Source organism: Phoca vitulina, unplaced genomic scaffold (genome assembly GCF_004348235.1).
Source record: "Phoca vitulina isolate PV1807 unplaced genomic scaffold, GSC_HSeal_1.0 scaffold94, whole genome shotgun sequence".
Classification (NCBI taxonomy): domain Eukaryota; kingdom Metazoa; phylum Chordata; class Mammalia; order Carnivora; family Phocidae; genus Phoca; species Phoca vitulina.
The window spans coordinates 491,724-514,090 of NW_022589797.1; the positions used below are offsets into that span (position 1 = coordinate 491,724).

Here is a 22,367-nt window from a genome sequence, read left to right on the forward strand (position 1 = left end):
TCACCGGGCATTTCCGCTCTCTCACTCACCAGATCAGTGGTACCGGTGCTTCTGGGGCAGTTCCTGCCTTAATTCCCGCGGGGCCTGCTCCTCCATCTGTCTCCCCTTACCCTGGTTTCAGTGCTCTTCTCACCTGCTCCCTGCCCGGTCCCAGGTACTCTCTCTCTCCTCCTCTCTTTGCACTTCTTTAGGATATTTGCAGAGTACCCGCAGGGTGCCAGGGGGTGGTGGAGGTAAAGCAGGGAACAGAGCAGACAAAGATCAAAACTGGCTGCCCGCAGGGAGCTTCCATTCTCCTGGAACAAAGACTGTTTCTGACCTGAGGTCTCTGGGCTCCTCCAGGTCTAGAGCCAATTCTCCCTGGGCTGGCTTTCTGAGCATCTTGCCCTCTTGCCATTTACTGGGACCCCGGCACATGCTGGTGGCCGTTCTAGAGGCCCCACATGTTTCCCCCTCAAGGCCTGCCGGCCTCCTCCCATCGTCCCGGGGATGTTGCTGCAGCTTGGGACTGGTCCCCTGGTTGCTCCTGGGGATCGTGTGCCCGCGTGATTTACCGCGCCTCACAGCGCCTCATGTCTTTAAAATTACAGTGCCCATTTCCTGCTGAAATAATTTCCACAAAGAGTGGCTCCTATTACCGCAAGAGGCGTGCAGACGTCATGATTTATTATTATTTATGGTCCCAAGGCCTTGTTTATGCAAGACGGGTTAGGTGCGTGCGATAGAAATGCCATTATGCAAATGACATTGAATGTCCTTACTGCGCCTAAATAATTTCTGTGTTGGACGATTAAACCTCATCTGTTATTGATATGGGCTGCAGTCGGGCTATTACAGAGTCCCAACAGTACTTACTCCCAGTAATGGGAAAATTGAGAGAGAGACACCAACACAATTGCCTCAAGTGGGCCGTGATGGTCAGGAAGGAGTAGAACATCTCGGAGGCACGCGCCCAGGGAGCCCGCCGACTCTTCCGGATAAATAAGGAAGGCAGCGCCCAGCAATAAATTAAGCCCCGGGTTTGAGTGGGTGCCTTGGAGGATTTGCGGCCTTCCAGTTGTGTGATTTAGCTATTTGATTGAGCCAGGGGACCAGGCAGCCCCACCACGAGTTCCAGGGTGCCACTTGCTGAGGGAGCCCCCAGCGTGGAGGGGAGGGCGCAGGGGAGGAGAGTGGCTTGCGCCAACGCCCAGCCCCTGCACACAACCGCCTGCCTTCCAGATCTCCCTCTTGCTCTTGCTCTTTCTTTTTTTTTTTGACACAGCTGTGAAGTCCCATTTTGATCAGTGTTGATAGCTTATGAATTCCAAAATTGACAAAATTTACAGAAAAATGAGGATAATCCATCTTCCTTAGCAGCCTGTCAGGAGCTGGCCATACTTCATAATCTCCAATTACAGATGCTATTTTCCGACATTTACATGCAGATATTAGAACCAAATGAAAATGAGAAACAAAGAGAGAATGGAAATGCAGCTATTTATATGTATAAAAGACAAACAGGTAAATTCAAGACATTTAGATTGGATTTGGGGTCCCTTTAGGAGGCTGGAAAGAGACAGCATGGAGCACATGGGGTTTCAGAATAAAATGGTAAGACACGTGGCCTCACCAGGCCTGCCCATGGTCTGGCGGTTTGGGTTCAAAATGGGTCAACTCTCCTGGAACAGCTGGGGATGCTTGATTTGGGTGGGGGCATGTAGGGCATCCCTCAGGGTTTTCACGGGACTCTGGGGACCACCCCTAGCTCAGGCTAAGCCGTTGAGTCCACACATAGTTCACAAATGAGTGAGTTTAGACCCTTCAACATTCGTTTTAAACAATGGTGTGTGTGTTGCAGTGGGGGGGACAGGAAATGCCACCGAGTCAGCTCTTTCTCCTGGGCAAATGGCAAAAAGTTGGCACATTCTCATGACCAGCGCATCCACTGCGCCTGAGTAGGAGACGCGTGAAGGTACCACTGTCTATCAGAAGGGCTCTGGCCAGGTGCACCGGGAGTTGCACCAATAAACTTTTAAAATGGGATATAAATAATAAAATTAATGGGGAGAAAAGGAGTTCTGATATATGGATCATCCGCTTCCTTCTCGAGGCTAATCTGGCTGAGAGAGGAGGGCCTGGGAGGAGGCTTTGTAATGAAAATGTTCTTCCCATAAAATTGAAGGGAGAACAGCCTTGTTGCCCTCGCAGCTGTATGTGGCGCTGGCTTCTGGAAAGCCGGGGATATTAATTAGCACTGCTTTGGATTAAACTCTCCCAACCATGTCGAATGGTACGATTTTTTCTCTTTGTGAGCTTGACACGAGTGGCAAGGAGAAGTCTGCCTGGGTTTTCCCCGCTTCTTATCATTGCTGAAGTTTTCTTTTATTTGGGGATCAGAACTCTTCCTCTCCCAGAAATGAAAATGAGGTATTTCAGGGCTTTCCAGGGCAGTTGGGCAGAGAGAGGCTGTTTTGTTGGAGCAGGCAGAGGAGGTGGAGATGGCTGGACCAGGAGATGGGGCTTGAAAGCTTTTGTTTGTGTGAAGCCTATTTCTAGCCAGCAGTTTTATATTATTTGAGGTTTGATTTGTGGGAGAGAGGTGAAGGAAATAAAACCAGGAGGCTAAATTTAATGTATATGTGTGTATGAGAGAGGAAAAGGAATTGTTAAAAATCAGACTCAAACCAAGCTCTCAGAAGTGTGTTTGTTTACATGTCTGTCTCAAGGCCAAGGGCTTGCTTATTTAAGTAAATTATAGGTATTAAGACACACAAAATGATTATTATGCTTTGTTTCCAGGTACAAAATGCGAGATTCATGAAATTAACACATAACTGCAAAACACAAACATATTTTCAATAATTAAAAGCAAAAGCTCTTAAGTTAACCCTGATAAAAAAGGCACATAAACAGAAACACTGTTGTCACTGTGCTAGTTTTTTCCTCTATTGTCTACATTAGCTAAATTTGGGCTTAGACATAATAGCTAAAACCTAAGCCTAGGGTATACTTCCTTCCGTTTCCGATGTCTTTAAAAGCCAGAATGTTACCTTTGGTAAAGAACACAGTGCTTGAACTAAGCAGTCTGAGGTCGGATTTTTCCTTAACAAGACTAACAGTGTCCCGTGTTCCTGTTTGTTTCTCTGTTGGTTCTCACTAATGTTAAGATTAAGTGCTAGTTCTGACATCCATCTGAGCATGGCTGTCCTCTGAGTCTAACTGGGGAGAAGAGGGAATAAAGTTAATGGCGTCTATGGCCGAATCCATCTGCAAACGTGTCCTGCAGGAGGTCATTCTTGAGCCAGGCCTTGCACGGGTGGGTAGACAAGGGTGGGAGGAGAGAAAGGGAAAGGGCCCTCAGGGAGGGGAAATGGCCCTGTGACAGGTGCAGTGTTGGGAGCAAGCAGGTGTCCGAAGGGGCTGTGAAGCATGTGGGGCCTCACCTGGCCTGAGGGTTGGCATCTCTCTCCCTTGGCCCCGGCACCTCCACGTGAGGCACTGGGAATCATGGTGAAGAACACAGATCAGAGAGAACCGAGTCTGATACCCCCCTCACCAGCTCACCCTCCTTCCCTACCCTTGGTTTTCTCACCCCCCCCTGGGATGGGGTTGATGATAGTGGCAGAGAGGTAGGGTGTAGCGCTGTAAGATCTTGGACTTGGGGTCTCCCTGCTTGGGGATGATTGGGACACGTTAGTTGGGCTCCTTGTGCCTCACTTTCATCATCTGCCAAGAGGGGAGGGGATGATAATTCCCATAGGGTTGTTGTAAGGATGAAAGAAACAACCGTGTTTTAACCCCTGGAATAGTACCTCATGTGTAGTCAGCATCCAGGGAGTTCATGTTATTCTGAGGGTTATTAAAAGTGTGTGAGGGTTTAGGTGAGATCTGGTAGAGGCTTCAGACTTGCAAACCAAGGAGTCCTGGTCTCAGCTTTTTTTTTTTCTTTTTCTGGTGCTTCTGTTGCATCCTTCTGTTTGGCCCTAGCAAACCTCAGGGACAAAGAGGGCACTCCCTCCCAAGGCTGCCTGTGTTTGCCTTTGCAGAGTATTGCCCTTTCAAAGGTTCTGACAGGGAGCAGACAGGGCGGAGAGGTGGCCTGTGGCCCAAGGAGTGTGTGTGTGTGTGTGCGTGCACGCGTGTGGGTTACCACTCAGCAGCGGCAGGGCAGAGGCGGTGGTGGTAGGCAGGCGCATCCGCCTCCTTGCCCTGACTTTATTGATCTTGCAGTGCAGAGAGAAGTCTCCTTTCTTTCTGGCCCTAGGATAACCTCTGTCCTCCTGCAGCTGGAAAGTCCATCCAGAAGAAAGTGAACTATGAGCATCTTGAGGTGCCCCCTCCACTCCCATACAAGCTACTTTAGGATGGGGGGAGGGTTCCCTTTGCATGCCCCTCTTCAGGGCCTTTGCTAGCCAGTAGGTCTGCATTCCTTTGGGGGTAATGGGCCTCCCTGCCCTGCCCCCTTTCTAGCCCTATAGCAAGATGGGACAGCTAGGACCACCTGGGAGAAGCCCATAGAGTTTGGCTGTCTAGAGATGAGGCTTTTTTTGGGGAATCTCTCTCCTCTTCTTCATGTCAGGTTCTGGAGCTGCTCATCACACAGATAGGCAGAACCTCAGCAGGCCCTGGGGCTCCCAGGTCCTCCTCCTCCCCTCCACCAACACACACACCACCACACACACACTGCACCTTCTTATCACTTAGGAGGCCTTGACCCCTGGCTTTCATCCTTCAGAAGTGGAGCTTAGTGCTCCAAGCCTTGTCATTTCGTTTCTTGCATTTGGGAAGACAAGAGCCAGAATGCTCTGAGCCCAGGGCCTTCTCTTGCCCCTCTTCTTACAGAACTCTTAAGGTGCAGGGTGAGCCCTGGATTCCTTTGCCCCTTCTCTCCCTCCCTTTGCTCAGTTTCACTCAGGATAGGTCCTGCCCAGGCCTACTGGTGGGATCCAGCTTCAAACCAGGCAGGATGCTGCCTGTAGGGGTCTCCCCATCTCAGAGTGGGAACAGACACGGTCCCAAATTACTAGAGTAAAGTAGCATGGAACAGTGTCCTGAAGGAAGCCCAGGGAGAGCGCCGTGGGGATTCAGAGAAGGGAATAATCTATTTCAACCACAGGAAAGCATTGGGAGCAGATGCCATTTGATCTGGACCATAGAGGACAAGGATTTCAACTGGGGTGGGGATAGGAAGAAGTGTGAGCAAAGGTACTGACATGGGCTTTCAGGGACTAGTGTGTGTGGTGTGGTTGGAGTAGAAGACGATGTTTGAGAAGTAGGGTAGATTGGAGTGGAAGCTGGAAAAGTAGGTTGGAATTTGGATTGGGGCCTGTACGGTTCAGGTCAACATTACCTGGAAGCAGCGTGAAGCCGGGGAGAGTTTGTAAGCACCAGGGTAGGGGTGGGAGAAAGTGAACACTTAAGCAAAATCATATACATAATCATTTTCCATTTCTAATGAACTTGTAGTGAGCTCTGCATTGATTGAGAACAGCATGAGTCAGCCAGGTGATGAGGTCACCAGAAAAGCAAAAGCAAGCTTCTTATGCCCCAAAGAAACATGTCCAGAATGAGGAGTGGAGGACATGGGGGGCCCTGCATTGGGTCCAGGAGGGAACAGCCCTGCCACCGGGGGCCCAAGAGGACATTTGTTGGAACTGGAGCCACCGAGAGCACACCTAAGACCAATGTAGGGAGGCCTAAGGGGACAGATTTAGCACTTCCTCATAGCCAAGCTGGGTGGCCATGCAGTGGTTGCTTCAGGAAGTAGTGAGTTCTCTGTCACTGGTGGGTTTCAAGCATCAGATAAAAGATCAGCCTTCATCATAACTCCTGAGCTCCTTTGGGCCCTGAGATTTGGGGCTCACTAAAATTCTTTAAGTGGTCAGGGGGGAATAGGAGGCCTCCTGGTTAGTCATTGCTAGAAAAGTTTCTCTTGGACAGAAACTATCTAATTTCAGTCCCCTCCCCGGGGCTTCCCCTGCTATTCCACACCACATGGGAGTGTGTCTGGAGGTGTGTTGGAGGGGTGCCTGGCAGGATGCAAACAGTAGGGGGAGATGAGTCCGTTAAACTTTGCAAATCTCCTGATTTGATTCCACGGCAGTCCATCGTGGCCCAAGCATGGGCACAGATCTGGAGAGCCAAATGAATAGAGAGCATGTCTCATCCATGCCCCTGGTAGTTTCTGATAAATAAAAGCACCCTGAGATCACTTACCCTCTCAGTGACCCTGGGAAGCACCTCTGGTACTGTTGGCAAAGCCGGGCCGTGGTACCTGTCCCAGTTCATTTGGTTCCATAGGCATTTATGTCACATCTGTTCAGAGCTGGGCATTGGACCAGGAGCTGCTGTGACAAAGAGGAGGGGACACAGCTCCATCCTCACGAAGTTCACACTCCAGTGGGGGGATGAGGACCCTAAACCACTAGGTGTATGATGCAAAGTGGTAAGTGTAGTGGGCAGAGGTATGACCACTTAGATGTTCTAGGAACATGGAGGAGGGGGAATCGGGGAAGGCTTCCTGGAAGGGGGAGGCCATTCAGAATCCTTGGCAGTTCTTTCCCCCAGTCAGTACTAACAGTACCGCTGTAGATTATGGAGTACTTTTGCAAGTGTCATTTGTAGCACCCCCTTACAGCAAACTGTTTTTTTTTGTTTGTTTTTTTTTTAAGAGAGAGAGCACACATGCAAGTAGGGAGGGTAGGGGCAGAGGGAGAGGGAGAGAGAGAATCCCAAGCAGGCTCCATGCCCAGCTTGGAGCCAACGCGGGGCTCGATCCCACAACCCTGAGATCATGACCTGAGCCAAAATCAAGAGTCAATCAAGAGTCAGATGCTTAATCGACTGAGCCACCCAGGCAACCCCAGCAATCATTTTTAAATTTTATTTATTTATCTTTAAAAATGTATTTATTTATTTGAGAGAGAGAGAGAGTGCAGGAGCAGGAGGAGGGCCGGAAGGAGAGGGAGACAAGCAGCCTCAGGCAGGGCTTGATCCCAGGGCCCTGAGACCACCACCTGAGCAGAAATCAGAGCCAGATGCCTAACCCACTGAGCCACCCAGGCGCCCCAGCAAACATTTTTTAGAAGTTTAATTCATCTTTATTAGGTTTAGTGGGGATGGAATGCTAAAACCTCGTTTTTTGTTTTTTACTTTTTTAAATTAGACTTTGGGTTTGAGATCATTGTAGATTCACAGGCAGTTATAAGAAATAATACAAAAGGATTCTATATACCCTTTTCCAGTTTCCCCCAGTGACGATACGTCGCCAGGCAGTATCACAGTATCACGTTGGGGTATTGGCGGGGATAGACTTGAGACACAGAACAGACCCCCCACCACAGATCCCTCCTGTTGCCCTCTGCAGCTTTTTGCAAGTGCTGTTTGTTTACACGTCTGGCCCTGAGAACCCAAAATATGAGAGTAAAAAGGACTGCCCTCTAGGACTTGACATTCTTATCACTGACTTTGTGCCTTCTCATGACCTTGGGAGGAAGGCCCTATATCCCCATGTTACACATGAGAGAAGAGCCGAGAACGTGAGGCACCTGGCCTGGTTCCACACGGCACGAATTTGGCCTGTCAGATTTGAACCCTGTCTTCCTGGCCTCAGGGCTGGTGGGCTTCCTTAGCCATACTCCTCCCCCGATGGCGGCCAGGCGTCTGGATTCAGGGGGCCTGGGTAGAATGGGCAACACCTTCACTAACCCACAGAGTGTGGCCTACTCTCCCCATACTCTGCTTTATTGAATTTTAATTTTTATATCATAAAATTCACTCATTTGAAGTATACAGGTCAGTGATTTTTAGTAATTTAAGGAGCTGTGCCACCAACAGTCCAGTTTTAGAACAGTTCCTTCCCTCCAAGAAGATCCTTCGTGTGCATTTGTAGTTAAAGCCCGTTCCCGCTCCAGCTCCAGCCACCCCTGCTCTGCTTTCTGTGTGACAGTTTGGGACACCCCACTGGTATCTGCTGCCGTCTTTCTTTCTTTCTTTCTTTCTTTCTTTCTTCTTTTCTTTCTTTCCTTTCTTTCTTTTTCTCTTCTTTTCTTTCTTTCTTTCAAGATTTTTAAAACTTATTCATTTGAGAGACAGAGAGGGCGCATGAGCAGGAGGGACAGGCAGAGGCAGAGGGAGAAGCAGGCTCCCCGCTGAGCAAGGAGCCTGACGCGGGACTCGATCCCAGGACCCTGGGGTCATGACCTGAGCCGAAGGCAGACGCTTACCGACTGAGCCACCCAGGCTCCGTACCTGGCGTCTTTGACTTAGCGTGCTTTTAGGCTCGCCTGTACTGCAGCACGCATCGGTGCCTTGTTCCTTTGTACTGTGGTGTAGTATCCCGTTGCATAGATAGACCACAATCTGTTAATGGCAGCGAACTTCGTTAACTTCATTTTGAAGCAGACTCCAGACATTGTATCATTTTATCTGTAAATGTTTTAGAATGACGCTTTAAAAGATGAGACCTTAACAAGCATAAGCATGATACCGTTATCACCCCTAAAGAGTTAGCAAATCTATAATGTCCTCAAATAGCTCAAATATACAATCTGTATTTGCATTTATGATAGCTTCGTAATACGCCATAATATTTTCTTTTACATTCATATTTTTTACAGTCTACTTGTGGGAGTCAGTGTCCACATTGCGACCGATTGATATGTCTCAAGTGTCCTCCAACCTCTCGGATCCCCTCCATCTCTCTTTCTTGCGTTGGAGCTCATCTGTCAAAGAGGGACTCCCTATTCTGTCTTGTGGCCACTTAGAGAGGCAAAGAGCCATCAGCGGTGGCAGGGGACTTGGAGATCACGTACAAGTCCTCAGACAGCTGGGGAAGCAGAGGCCAGGGAAGGGAGACAGCTGCCCCCAGGCCCTGGCTCCACCCCAGCTGCCCGAGGCATCCAGACCACTCTGCCTCCTCAGTCTCAGGTCATCAGGCCAGGCCCTGGGGACACAGCTCCCCCACTCCAGCTCCTGTCCTCTGCTGGGTAGGTGTGTCGGTGGGCAGGTGTCTGGATGGGAGTGGCTGGCCTGGCGCTGGCCCAGCTCCCGAGGGCCACCTGAGGCTGGGCAGTGAGCCTGGAGGAGCTCAGCAGGGACGGGGAAGCCTCTTGGGCCGAGGTAGCCATCTGAGGTAGCCAGCCCTGCAGCCTCGTCCCCATGCCCTGCCCTCCTTCGTGCTGCCCTCCTTCTCACGTGTCTGTGTTTCTTTTCTCCTCCATGCTATGGCAGTGGTGCCCCGTGCTGATGAGACAATACTTGGTGCAGCCCCAGGCAGTCCTTTTCCAGGTAATTTCCTAGGGACCCAAATGACGCCCAGCACCCATTTTCCCGGGGCATGTGCCTCCTGGAGTCCCTTCTAGGATTCCTTATCCCTTGTGTTGCTTAGCTTCCCAAGTGCCATCCCTGTCCTTATCCTTCAGATCCTCACACCCGCCCTGGCAGGCAGGCAGCAAGGAGTTTGACTTAAATCTCATTTTATTAATGAGGAAAATGAGGCTCCAAGAGCTGGCCTGGCTTGCCTGAGGTCACACAGGACAGAGGGAGGCAGAGCTGGGGTGAGAACCCCGTGTTATCACTCCTGGTTCACAGTTCTTTCTACCACAAGGTCAAAGGCTATACATGAGACAGATAAAAATTAGCTGAGGAAGTCCATTCCCCTCCCTGTACCTCAGTTTCTCCATGTCGGGGAAAATGACCCTGAGTGTCTGTCTAGCTCAGACACTGGAGAGTTCAAGACTTGCCATCATCTGGAGCCTGGTATCTGTGAGGAGGGTGTGCATACTTGCTGGTCTTGACCTTGAGGCCTTACAAGAATCGGTGGCTGTCGGGCAAAGAGTTTTATCCCCGTTGGTTGCCCTGGAGTGGACAGTCTGTGAAGTGCTGTCCTCAGTTCATTTCTCTTTCTGGGTCATGGTCAAGGATGGCACCAGGCGGCCCTGATGGGAAGGGAGCAGAAGCCCCAAATAGCATCCTAAGAAAGAACCCCAAGGGCTCAGAGGAGTCAGAAGTGTGGAACACAGCTATTGGCTGTGACTGCCAGCGGTGGGAGGAGGGGGGCCCTGTTCCCGAGCACGTGGGTGCACCAGCACACTTACGTACATGCGACCCGTCCCCCCCGTCGTGTTCCGTCAACTCAGCCCTCGGCCCCCGAGATAACTGAGAGAAGTGGAAGTGCACTGTCGCGGTTACCAGAGGCACCGATTATTCCCTCTCTCTTCTCTTCCTGTCTCCTGACCTTCCTTTCCGGCTTTCTTTCTCTGTCATTCTTTTTACCTCGTCCAGTCTCCACTTTCACAAAGGACCCGAGGTGTCCTGCAAAACAAACAATTGCATGGACCTAAGTTAGTACGTTAAGGCTGAAAAAAAGTTCAGAAATGACGTGGCGGAAGAGGGTGGGTCCTAACGCCAGGTGCCAGCAATGCTGTGGTTGCGGTGGTTGAACACTGAATTTGACTGAGCTTCTTGGCAGCCAAAGCAAAAAGGGGCAAACCGTGGTTTCCAGTGTTCCTCTTGCTCAACCACAGGCAGGCTAACTACTCATCAGGAGAGGAAAACAAAACGTCAGGGGCACTGAACTGCAGGAGGGATTGGCAAGGACTTTGAATATTCTTAAGGGCAGTGTTTTCTGAGGTTAAAAAAAAAAAAAGTCCTTAGTGTGGCTCTTTTATTTCCTCTAACTAATGTTGAATGCCTGATATCTTCTCACAGACCAGTGAAAGCACTTTCCCAGAGGCTTTAACACATGGTGGCCAAGGACGTTGTTTGCTGGTCACCTGACTTGATGAGGGGAAAGGTGGGAGAGGGGCAGGGGAAGGTTAGCATATCACTTGGGGTTCTTGTTCAAACACTTCTCAGTTAATTTTTGAGTGTTGTGGCTAATGTCATGCTACTGGACCGTATATTCATTCACCAAGCGCTTAGGGGGCTGTAGGGATGTTCCCTGTTCCATGATCTCAAGGCAGCCTAGAGGGAGATAGACAAACGGCCATTAAACATGGTAGAAGTATGGTAATGGAGGTCTGTGGACGTAAGGAAGCATTGACAAAGAGTCACTATTTCTCTGTAGACGTAGGGGACCCGGGAATGGCTTCCCCAAGGAGGTGACGTTGGAGCTGCATCTTGTGGACAGTGTAGGAGTTCTCTACAAGTCCTCCAGGCCGGGGTAGGACTGCCGGGAGTGGCTGAGGAGCAGGGGAGCCCAGGAGATTGGAGAGAATCAGCAGCAGCTCCAAGGGACAGGCAGTGACGAGGACTCAGGGAATAATTACACACCAAAACTAAATGTTAGCATCCCCTGGCTCACGCAGGAGCAGAGTAAGAGCTGTGGAATCCTACCCAAGAAGAGAGTCTAGGTTTGGGCCAAGCCCTGCCACGTGGTGGTGGTGGGAGTTACAGATAGCCAAGGGCAGCTGAGGGAGGGTTTCCAAGTCCCCTGTCCCCAGGGCCCCCACTCTTTAGAGAAGTTCACTCTACCTTCTGGCAGCCAGTGGTGGTTGGGAGACTGGATTTTTGGACCTCCTACCACATGTGTAACACAAGTTAAAGATTTTTATCTTGGAAAGGGGATCCAAACCCAACTGTCAAAGTGACTGGACAAACTTTGACAGTGAATTTATTGACCAAAACAAAATCAAATAGCTAAAAGACCCTTCCAACTGGGCATCAGAAACATTAAGAAGCAGAATATCCCCGTTGGTCACCCTCTTGCAATTTTCTTAAAGCCAGGTTGGTTCTGCTTTCTTGGGGGAAATAAAGGCTTTCCCTTGCAGACCCAGCTGCCCAGCCTGGAGTCCAGGAAGGGGGTAGGTCTGGCAGTGGGGTACAGAGGGGCTCAGGGATGCTGACTTTTGGTTGAGATTGCTGTCTGGCCCGCCTAAGGATGGCTCATTCATGTGTTCATCCATGTGTTCCCTGTGCAAGCCCATCAGAGTTGAATCCCAGCTTAACTACCTTTCCATCTTTGCCTCTTCTACTTTCACTTCCTTCAACGATTGGCATGTGCCCTGTTTCCAGATCACTCCTGTCCTCTTACCTCTGAGCCTTCCTGCAGCACTTATCAGCCTTGGGGGTTGGGGATTGCTCAGACCCAGGTTCAGTGCCGCCTGCCCAAGAGCCCTGTCCTGACCACTTCCCACTCCATGGTCAATGAATGGTTCTGCACTCCTGTTCCTCTTGGATAAAGCTTCTGGGCCATGTGTCTTTTCCCTCGGGGTTTGTGGATGAGGGTCAGAGAGCATGTCTGGTCTTCACATGTCGTCTTGCGCACAAGAAAGGCTCAATAAACACTGAACATTCATTATGCTCAGGCCTCCGTAAGGGCACTGGTAATACAGAGAGGAGGAAGGCCTGTCCTCTACCCCAGAGTCCCAGGAACTCCAGAAGACACCATCTTGGAAGAAACCCTTACAGATTTGTTTTGACCTCCTTCTTTTTTTTTTTTTTTTGCTCATGACAATGCACTGAAGGAGCCATTCCAGTGAGCTTTACTTCCGAGTTCCTTTTTTAGCAAATTAGGCAGCTAATGCCATGACCAGGTCCAATTCTGTGGGGGATGAAGTCTAGACAGTGACCGTTTCCCAACAGCTCCTTGCTGTGTGGAATGAAAACTTTGCTGGTCCTGACCTGAAGCAAGAAAGACATCCTCATCTCCACCTAGTATACCTGTATCCACTAATATGTGAAACCAAGATTTCCAAAACAGGACTTTTGCTGTGTGTGAGAACCTTGGGTATTTTCTGTTCTAGTCCATTCTAATTTCATTTTTTAAAATATTGGCACTAGCAAATTGATTTCGCATCTGTTAACAGATCAGGCCTCACAGTATAAAAATCATTAGAGTCATTGTCAAGACTTTGGAGTCAGATGGATCCAGGTTGGAATCCTGGCTGTGGCACCTAGAAGCTGTGTGACTTTAAGCAAGCTGCTTACCTTCTATCATAGGTCTCAGTTTCATCGTCTGTAAAATGGGGATAACATAGAACCTGCTTCATGGAGTTACTGTGAGGATTAAATGGAACATTCAGGTAAAGCTCCTCACACAGAGCAAGTGATCAATAAATGTGAGTTTTTGACATGGGTGTGAAGATTGTGGTTCTGATTGCCCTGGCATGACCACTTGGTGGGGCCAGCAGAGCAAAGGTGGGTCACCTGCCTCCTACGGAATGGTAGTCAGGAAGGACTTCCTGGAGGAGGAGGCATCGGATCAGGGCGGCAGGATGACTGGGACCCACTCCTGTCCTCACAGTAACCAAGAAACCTGTGTGAGCATCCCAGGACCACTTGTTCCCAAGGATTTTTGGCTGGACCTAGAGCCGACCACGTTAGATGCCTTTGCCTTTCCCATTTAGGTCTCCAATCCACCTGGAATTGATTTTTGTGTCTGGAGTAAAGTAAAGATCCAATTTCTTTTTTCCCCCTTGTTTCTGAATGGATAACTGGTTACCCCCGCCCTGTTGATTAGAGTCCATCCTTCCCTGCTGATTTGTACATCCCTTCTCTCATATATCAAGGTTCCATATATGCACAGATCAGTTTCTGGACTCGCTTCTATTTCATTGATCTATTTATCTGTCCCTGTGCCAATCCCACACTGTCTTAATTACTACAGCTCTACAGTGATTCCTGATGTCGAGAGGCGTGTCCCTATCTTGTCCTTCTCCCTTAGAAACCTGTGCTCTTCTCTGCGTGTTTCAGAATCAGCCTCTGCTGGAGATGATTGAGAGCCCCAGGAGCTCCGGACAAAGCTGTCCTCAGTGAGGCTCATGGCACGATGCCTGGGCCTGCGGTACCTCGTGGACTCATGGCTGCCAGCCACCCCAGTTTGAGCTGCCCAAGAATTCTTTCTAATTCATAGGCTGAGAGAAGCACCAGGAATATGCCTGAGTCTGAGTCCCATCTGCCTGCCACTGGCCCAGGGGCTCCCCTGGTTACATGCCCTGTGGCTCAGTCCTCAGCATCCTACCCAAGGTGCCCAAGACTGCTTGCTTCCCTTTCCCTGTCTGCCAAGGACATAAGCCTGGACAGACAGGGATATGCCCTCCATTGGCAAGGCCAGGGTCCTGGAGGGAACTGCTCACACTAGAATTTGGCATGCACACCCAAAGTCTTTGGCTTAGGTGTTTGTAAATATTTTCTTTACCTGAAAATCAGCCTGGGGGTTGGGTGGAAGGAAGAGACCTGGCATTCATGCTTCTCATTTCGTCTGTCCCTGAATGTGAAGACCCAGGTTGGCATCTTCTGGAGACCACTCTGATGGTGGCTTGCATGCCAAGGAAATGACTCATCACAAGCTTTGATTTCATGAAACGGCTTAACGAAAGGAGCACGACTGTGGGCCAGGCGCCCATGGTTGGCGTGACCATGCTCAATCTGAGGTGTGCGCCCCGCAGTTCTCAGCAGACAGGTGCTCACATGCTTTCGGGACTCAAAAACACTCGCCAAACCCGTGGTTCGTTTGGTTTTACTGTTTTGGATTTTGAGTGAGAGTTTTTGGAGGACGACTCTCTGGACTGGGATTCTGCCCTCTTGGCTGTGGACAAAGCCCTCTTCGCTTTGGGCCTCAGTTTACTCATCTACGAATTGAAGGCCTGGCATGATGATGTCTTGGACTCCTCTTAACCTTGCTTCTGTGATTCTGCATCTGTGGTTTAAGAGCATTGAAATCAGACACTTTTCTCTCCATCCTCTTGGCAACAAGACTCTTATTTCTGCCTTGCTTTTGGTTACTGACCTCTCCCTCCCTGCTTGGAAGAGGCCATCTGTGGCCGCTGGGGCTGGGTGGTGGCACCTGCAGCCTCAGGAAGCTAGGGTGGGATTCTCGTGCAACTGCTCTGAATCCTGCCCACCTCCTCCCCCCGGGGGAGAACTGCTGAGTTTGGATACCGGTCTTGTTCTATTGAGCCGGACCTGCCTTCTCAACACTTGGGGTGGCCTTGGCGTCTGCATGGGCTAACCCAGCGAGGTGGCTGAACCCCAGAATGTGGTGCTGGCATTTGGCTGAGGTGCTTTGGAGTCTTGATACTGAGCTTTCTCTGTTTTGTTTCCTCTTTCAGACCACTGAGTATTCAGCGATGGCCTCGCTGGCTGGAGGGCTGGATGACATGAAGGCCAACCTGACCAGTCCCACCCCCGCCGACATCGGGAGCAGCGTGCCTGGGCCGCAGTCCTACCCCATTGTGACAGGTGAGGGCATCTAGGGTGGAGGAGAGAGAGAGAGAGACTGAGATTGCCTGCGTGGTGGGAAGAGTGGCTTGGTGCTTTTGGACTTGACTGGCCATTTTTTGTTTTAATAAGGTTATGAGGTCCCAGAATTGGTCAGGCAGGAGACTGCTGGGGCTGGGGGTTGTGACTGTGATGAGACATGGCTTTCTGTTGCTCTGATAAAGCCAGAGGAGAGCAAATGCCAAATGGACCATGGGTTGGGACAGACGGCAGGGGAGGCCCATGACAGAGGAGCCTCAGTGATTTTGGGATCTCCTGTGGGTAGGGCCTGGCGTTCAGTCCTTCTCATGAGAAGGACAGCCCTGGCTGGTGAGACTTGAGAAAGAGCAGACTTCTGTCAAACTGTCATTGACATTTCAGATTTCCAGGCAGAGGCTGAGTCAAGAAGGGCAAGAGGTTTAGGCTGGAAGGTGCTTGGTGGATGCAAAATAGCTGCCTTTCTAGAAGGCCCAGGGCCAGCCTCTTTAGCTATCAGTATAAAGAGTTTGGACCCTGGAGGCACACTGCTGGATTTGAACTTGCCATTGACTAGCTCTCTAATCTTGGGTAAATTATATAAGAATTCTGGGCCATGTTTAAAAAAAAAAAAACCCTAAAATGGGATGGTTATAGCGCCTGACCCATAGTGTTGTTGCGAGGATTAATTCGTCAATACATATAAGGTGCTTCGGCTCTTGTTTAGCACATAGCAAGCACCCAATACATGTTGCTGTTATTATTCCTCTCAGAGCCTTCTCATGATGGCTGGTCATCGTTGTGAGGCTTGGTGCTGCAGAAGGGGCTGGACTAGAAGGGCTGAGTAGATACCTCTTCCTCCTCCAGCAGCAGTGGGATAATATGGGAGGACAGACTCTGGAAGTTTGTCCAAGTTGGCAGGCAGGAAACAGTCTCAGATACTAGACAGACAGATAGTGGGAGGCTTGGGGGTGGCGCTTAGGCCAGAGCCTAGGCGTCCAGCCCAGGGTAGCAGGATGTCCCTGTAGGCTGATACGCAGGACGTGGTAAGAAGTAACAGAGACAGGGGTTCTTAGAAGTATAGGTGGGCTATGGTTATGTCAGGGACGCTGGGAACTGGGCTTAGGTTAGAACTTTTGGGGAGGGGGCTGGATGTCACATAGGCTCCAAGACAGTGAGAACCTAACTCTAAGACCTGTGCTGATAGTTTGGCACTGGGGCTCATGGGGCTCAGACAGTGGAGGTCCTGTTTGCCCATCCTGACAAGAACCTGGAGGCAGCTGAGCTGGTGCAGGTGGGGAAGTGTCAGCATTGGGACAGGTATAGAGGCTGGGGAGCCTCAGTTAGAGCGAGGCTTTACTGACAGCACAGATATCCCCTGAGGTCCTCTCCCCCAGAAGGCTGCAGTTGGCCCAGGCAGCAGGTCTGGGCATGGATTGAGTTTTCAGGTAAACCTTTGACCAAAGACTTATTCGTACTCCAGAGTGAAGTCCGAATGATGCTTGATCTTTAAATTTTTTTTTAATTTTGGAGATAATTCTAGTCTCTGACCCATTCTTACTCTTTGTGTTGCTTTTAACTTTCATCTTTCCTGAAAACACATTAAATTACCTGCTGTAGAATATTAAAAGCACTCAGGTAGTGGATGGTATAGAAATGTACCATTGGAAGAAATATTTTCTGCCTTGTTCTGGGAAAAATAGAGAAAATGGGTTTTTTGGCATGCCCTTCCCCAGAGGTGTGTTTTTCTGGGTGTTCATCACTGAAGGGTATTTCTGTAGAGGACCATATAGGGCTATGAGAGCAAGATATGAGGTGGCAGACGAAAGCTGTTGGGAAAAATCAGTATTATATTACATGAAGAGCTCTTACTATATCTAAGACCACTTCATGATCATGTGCAATTCTGAGCTATTTTATTTTATTACAATTTTTTTAAATTCAGGGGCACCTGGGTGGCTCAGTCAGTGGAGCATCTGACTCTTGGCTTCAGCTCAGGTCATGATCTCAGGGTTGTGAGATTGAGCCCCGTGTTAGGCTCCACTCTTAGGAGGGAGTCTGCTGGAGATTCACTCTCCCTTTGCCTCTGCTCCTCCCCCCCCACTCCCCTCTCTCATGCACACTCTAAGAATAAATAAATACATTTTGTTTGAAAAATTCAATCGATTTTTTAAAAGTTCACCCATGTCTTGATTTTGCATAACCATATGCTTGATTTTGAAATATTAGAAGTATTCTAATTATAAATACAATCATTAGCTTTCTTGTGAGTAAACAAATAGCTAGCTAGAAAAATAATAGAAGAAGAGTCCTTTAACAATAGCACCAGAAAAACCCCAAATGCTGAGGAATAAACTTCACTTTAAACTCCACTAAGGACATGAAAGAGGGGCACCTGGGTGGCTCAGTCATTAAGCGTCTGCCTTCAGCTCAGGTCATGATCCCAGGGTCCTGGGATCGAGCCCCGCATCAGGCTCTCTGCTCTGCGGGAAGCCTGCTTCTCCCTCTCCCTCTCCCCCTGCTTGTGTTCCCTCTCTTGCTGTGTCTCTCTCTGTCAAATAAATAAATAAAATCTTAAAAAAAATAAATAAAATAAACTCCACTAAGGACATAAAAGAATAAATGGAGAGATATAACTTGTTCTTGGGCAGGAAAACTCAGTATCATAAAGATGTCAGTTTTCCCTAAGTAATCTACTCATTCGCAATCCCAATCGAACTAGGGCAGAATTTTTCTTTTTTTTGGAACATGTCTAAATGATACAAAATACTGGAAGAATAAGCACTCAAGGATAGCTAAAAAATTCTGAAATAGAGAAATGAGCAAAAGTCGTAGCCTATTTAAAAACATTATGATAAAACAGCAGCAATTAAAACAATTTTTTGTTTTTGTTTTTTACAGTTTATTTATTTATTTATTTATTTAAGTAATCTCTATACCCAGTGTGGGGCTCGAACTCACAACCCAGAGATCAAGAGTCATTCCCTCTCCTGACTGAGCCAGCCAGGCGCCGCTAAAGCTATTTGTAACTGAAACTAAAGTAAACAGACAAATATAATAGCATAAAGAGTCCTTAAATGGATCCAAATTATATGTGGGTGTTTATAAATGTAGTATTTCTTTTGTTTTGTTTTGTTTTTGTTCTTTTTTAATTTAATTTTATTATGTTATGTTAATCACCATACATTACATCATTAGTTTTTGGTGTAGTGTTCCATGATTCATTGTTTGCGTATAACACCCAGTGCTCCATTCAATACGTGTCCTCTTTATCAAATCAGTAAAAATAAATCATTCAGTTAATGGTGTTCGGACAACTGGGTTTGTTGGATAGATACCCCACTTTTTATATCAAAAAAAAATTCCAAGTTGATCTAAACTTCGTAAAAAATGAAACCAATAATAAACTAGAAAAAAACGAGGGATACTTTTTATAATCTTAGAGTGGAGAAAGCTTTAAAAATCTGTTCCAAATTATAAAAGACAAAGAAAAAATAATACAAATGGCAGTTAAAAATGTAAGTCTTTTGTATGTGATGTAAAATTCAGAATTATTTATAATGGCAAACAAATGGAAACAATGCAGTGTCTGTCAATAGGAGCTGGTTAAATAAATTATGGCTCCTTCATAGCACAAAATACTATGCAACCGATTAAACCAATTAAAAAGAATTAAGTAGAGCTGTCTATGCCAAAATGACTAAATGTCCAAGATATATTTTTAAGTAAATAAATCCTTTGTAAAATACTGTGTGAAGTATGATCCCGTTGGTGTGGAAAAATATAAAGGACACACACACAGAGGCACGGGCACACACAGGCAGGTCAGAGGCTTGTAGATTCCCTAGTCCTTCCCCTGCTTTATGAGGCATTGTGATTTTGGGGTTCTCTGCCCAGTCCCAGCCAGCATCCCCTTGGGATAGCAGATATTAACAATGCCCCTTTACTCTCCTAAAATAAAGTTCATAAAAACAATCTTCACATCTGATTTCAAATAAAATAAAAATAACGCCTTAATTATGAGATACAGGAAGAAAGTGAAATTGTTTATAATTAAATACTATGTACTTTGGGGGCGCCTGGGTGCCAGTTGGTTAAGCATCTGCCTTTAGTTAGGGTCTTGATCCCAGAGTTCTGGGATTGAGCCCCAAGTTGGGCTCCCTGCTCAGTGGCGAATCTGCTTCTCCCTCTCCCTCTGTGCCGCGGCTCGTGCTCTCTCATTCTCTTTCTATCTCAAATAAATAAATAAAATCTTTAAAAAAATACTATGTACTTTGATAAGTAAATACTCTGCCTGATTAAACTGCAAGACATAATGAAGTAGTTCAGGGCCTGCCCCGTGCACAGAATCACTGTGAACGCCACAGCCCTGAGCAGGCTTAGGGACTCGTACTTACTCATACAGTGAGCATGATTTTATGAATAGGTGAGGAACTCCTGGCAAAGTTCCAAGTAAAATATTAAGGTACAAGCTTTGCTCGGTTTACACAGTCGTTGCATTCCTAGAAAATTCAGTGTATATTAAGACCATGGAAATTGCAAGTTCACATTTATATGCAAATGAAGTTCAGTGCTAGATTTAAATAATTATAAACAGATTTTTCACCTGTCCTGTTGGGCAGGACATGACAGTCGTGCAAGATGAAAGGAAACTTCACAGTGGGGACTGTTCCACCGCAAGGCAGTGATGCCTCTCAATCGTTGAAAAGCCCCAACAAATTTTCCAAACACCCTCTAGGGGGCAGTTGCTGACCCCACTGAGAAGCGCTAGAACACCTTGAAGGAATGCCCCCAAGAGCTGTTAGGATGGCCTCCATGTGACCATGGGGCAGTGATTGAATTCCACTTGTGTTCGTGGATGTGTTGACACAGTTCTGAACTCTACGGGGAGACCAGCCCCACGCCTTACCTTCTCTGCTCCCCACAGAGCCCAGAGCGTAGTTGGTGCTCAGCTGGATTGTGAGCCAGCCCAGGGCTCTAGCTGGAGTCCGGGGGAGGGGTCAGTGGGGGTGGGGTGGGGGAGGTGGCCTCCATCCTGCTCCATCTCGGCCCTTACACTCCGTGCTGTGCAGGGAAGATCTCATTAGAGAACAAGTCGATTTCTCTCCATCGTTTATATGCCACATTAAATATTAAGTTAAACTCCTGCTTTACCAGCCAGGGCCACGGTTCAGAAACTGCTCACCATTTGCAAACCAGTGACATGGCCAGCTCATTTCTGCATCATCAGCAGTTTGGGACCATCCTGATTGGGACTAATTATCTGCAGGTGTGTCCTTGGGCCACAGGCCTGCCGATGGAGCAGCCACTGCGCCTACCTGCCAGGGAGGACAGCGGGTGGGATGCCAGGCTCCCTGCTTCTGCTCACCTCCCTACTGCTGAAGGACCCAGCAGTCTTGCCCTCAGCGCTGCCCACCTGACCTTTGCCTGGAAGAACAAAGGAACGGGGGTAGCCTGTATCCTTGCCAGCCTTCTTCCCCTGAGCACCATCTTTTTGCATCAGCTGTTAGAATGGAGGGAGGAGACTGAGGGAGGCTTCTTCTCCTCAAATAAGTTTGGTGTGGTGGAGGGCCAGGGGGAGCCCTGGGCACTGTCCCCTCTAAGCAAAAGAGACCATAGCGGGGCTGCAGATGAGCACCCACAAAGACAGAATGATGCTAAGTCCCTAAGACCAGCAGCTCTGATTTGCTGTACCCCTAGGTTCAACATTTGGAGCCTCAATACCCCAGACTTGGCAGCCCAAGAAAGCCCTCTGCCTCTGCCTTTTTCATCAGCAATAGCTGAAGACTGGAGGAAAGAGCACTAGATTGGGAGTCAGAGGAATGGGCGTAAGCCTGGACTTTCCCACTTAATTGTCCTATCCTTCAGCAAAAAGATTGTCTTCTGGGCCTCAGTTTTCCTGTCTATGAAATGGGGATGGTGATTCCTGCCCTGCATGTCTCCTTTGGCTGTTGCAAGGATATAATGAGACAGCGTGGGGAGAGAGTTTGAGAACCTTGACAGGGGCATCTGAGGATGTGTGGGTAGTTGAGGGAGAAGGTAATCTGGAGGGTCCAGGAGCCCGTGTTGGCACTTCCCAGCCTCCCTCAGGACAAACATCTCGACCACAGATGGGCAGGGTGGGAGGGTCATGCAGTCCAACTGCTCACCTGATAGCTGGGGAGACCCAGGTCCAGACAGGGGAGGTGACTTGCTCAAGGTCACATCCAGTGAGTTAGAGCTGGAACTAGGGCTCACTCAGAGCCCTGACCTTTGTGGCCTGCTGCCATTATGTGGTGGGATGGACCAAAAAAAAAAAAAAAAAAAAATCCCAGTCTAAATTTCCAGAGGGCATTTCTTCTAGCATGTAATTGAGAATGTCAGCAGGAAAGCCAGACTGCTTAGCTTGAAGCCCAATGTCACCATATTCTGGCTGGCTGACCTTGGGCGGGTTACTAACCTCCATGCCCAAGTTCCCATCTATAAAACAAAGCCCAGACAGAACACGCTCATAGGCTTCCTGTGAGGATAACATGCATGGTCCATGCAGAGTCTTAGCACAGTGCTTGGCACCTATATACACTCAACAGATGGTAGTGATTAGTGTGTTTCTGGGCTTTTGTTCCAAAAAGTCTGGCCAGTGCCAAGCCACTCTGAATGGCTAACCACTTGTTCATCTGTCCACGGGGAGCACTTCCTCGGATCTGTTTGTCATGGGCCTTTGAGGCTCAGTCAGACCCAACGAAATACCTCAGAGTGAAATCATAACGAATAGCAAAAACTAAAATATGAGAAATTCCTTATGTATCCAGTCTGCCAAAGATGCCCCCAAAAATATAATTAAAGCTACAATATAGCATCATATCTTATAACCAAGGGCTCAGCCCTGGAGCTTGCCTAGGAATCCCATGGACAATGCTGGGGTGTCAAAGTTGTGTGCGCTGGAAAAGAGCAAAACATGAATAGTTACTGTGTACTGGACTCCCACCATGTGCCCAGCTGGAGGACGATGGTTGTCCTGGTGGCCAGTCCCTGCCCTCACCGGCTTACCTGCTGGGAAGAGCCAGACAATTCACAGCAACCAGAGGGAAAAAAACTTAATTTCGTCATGGCTCCTGTTTTGGAGAAACCTGGTTGAAGAGAAATGGTGAGTGGGGGTGGGGAACAAAGCAGAGCCTCTCTAAAAGGGTGGCATTTGATCTGAGATCCCAGTGATGAGAAGCTTTGGG

At 48.5% G+C, this 22,367-nt stretch overlaps 1 protein-coding gene across 1 annotated transcript in view; it reads left to right on the forward strand.

The window, feature by feature from the left end:
* PAX5 (paired box 5) overlaps positions 1 to 22,367 on the forward strand; it is a 181,813-nt gene that overhangs the window by 90,856 nt on the left and 68,590 nt on the right. The window contains exon 7 of the mRNA XM_032396898.1: positions 15,036 to 15,165. Within this exon, the coding sequence (XP_032252789.1) occupies positions 15,036 to 15,165 (130 nt within the window). The remainder of the gene's footprint in view (positions 1 to 15,035; positions 15,166 to 22,367) is intronic.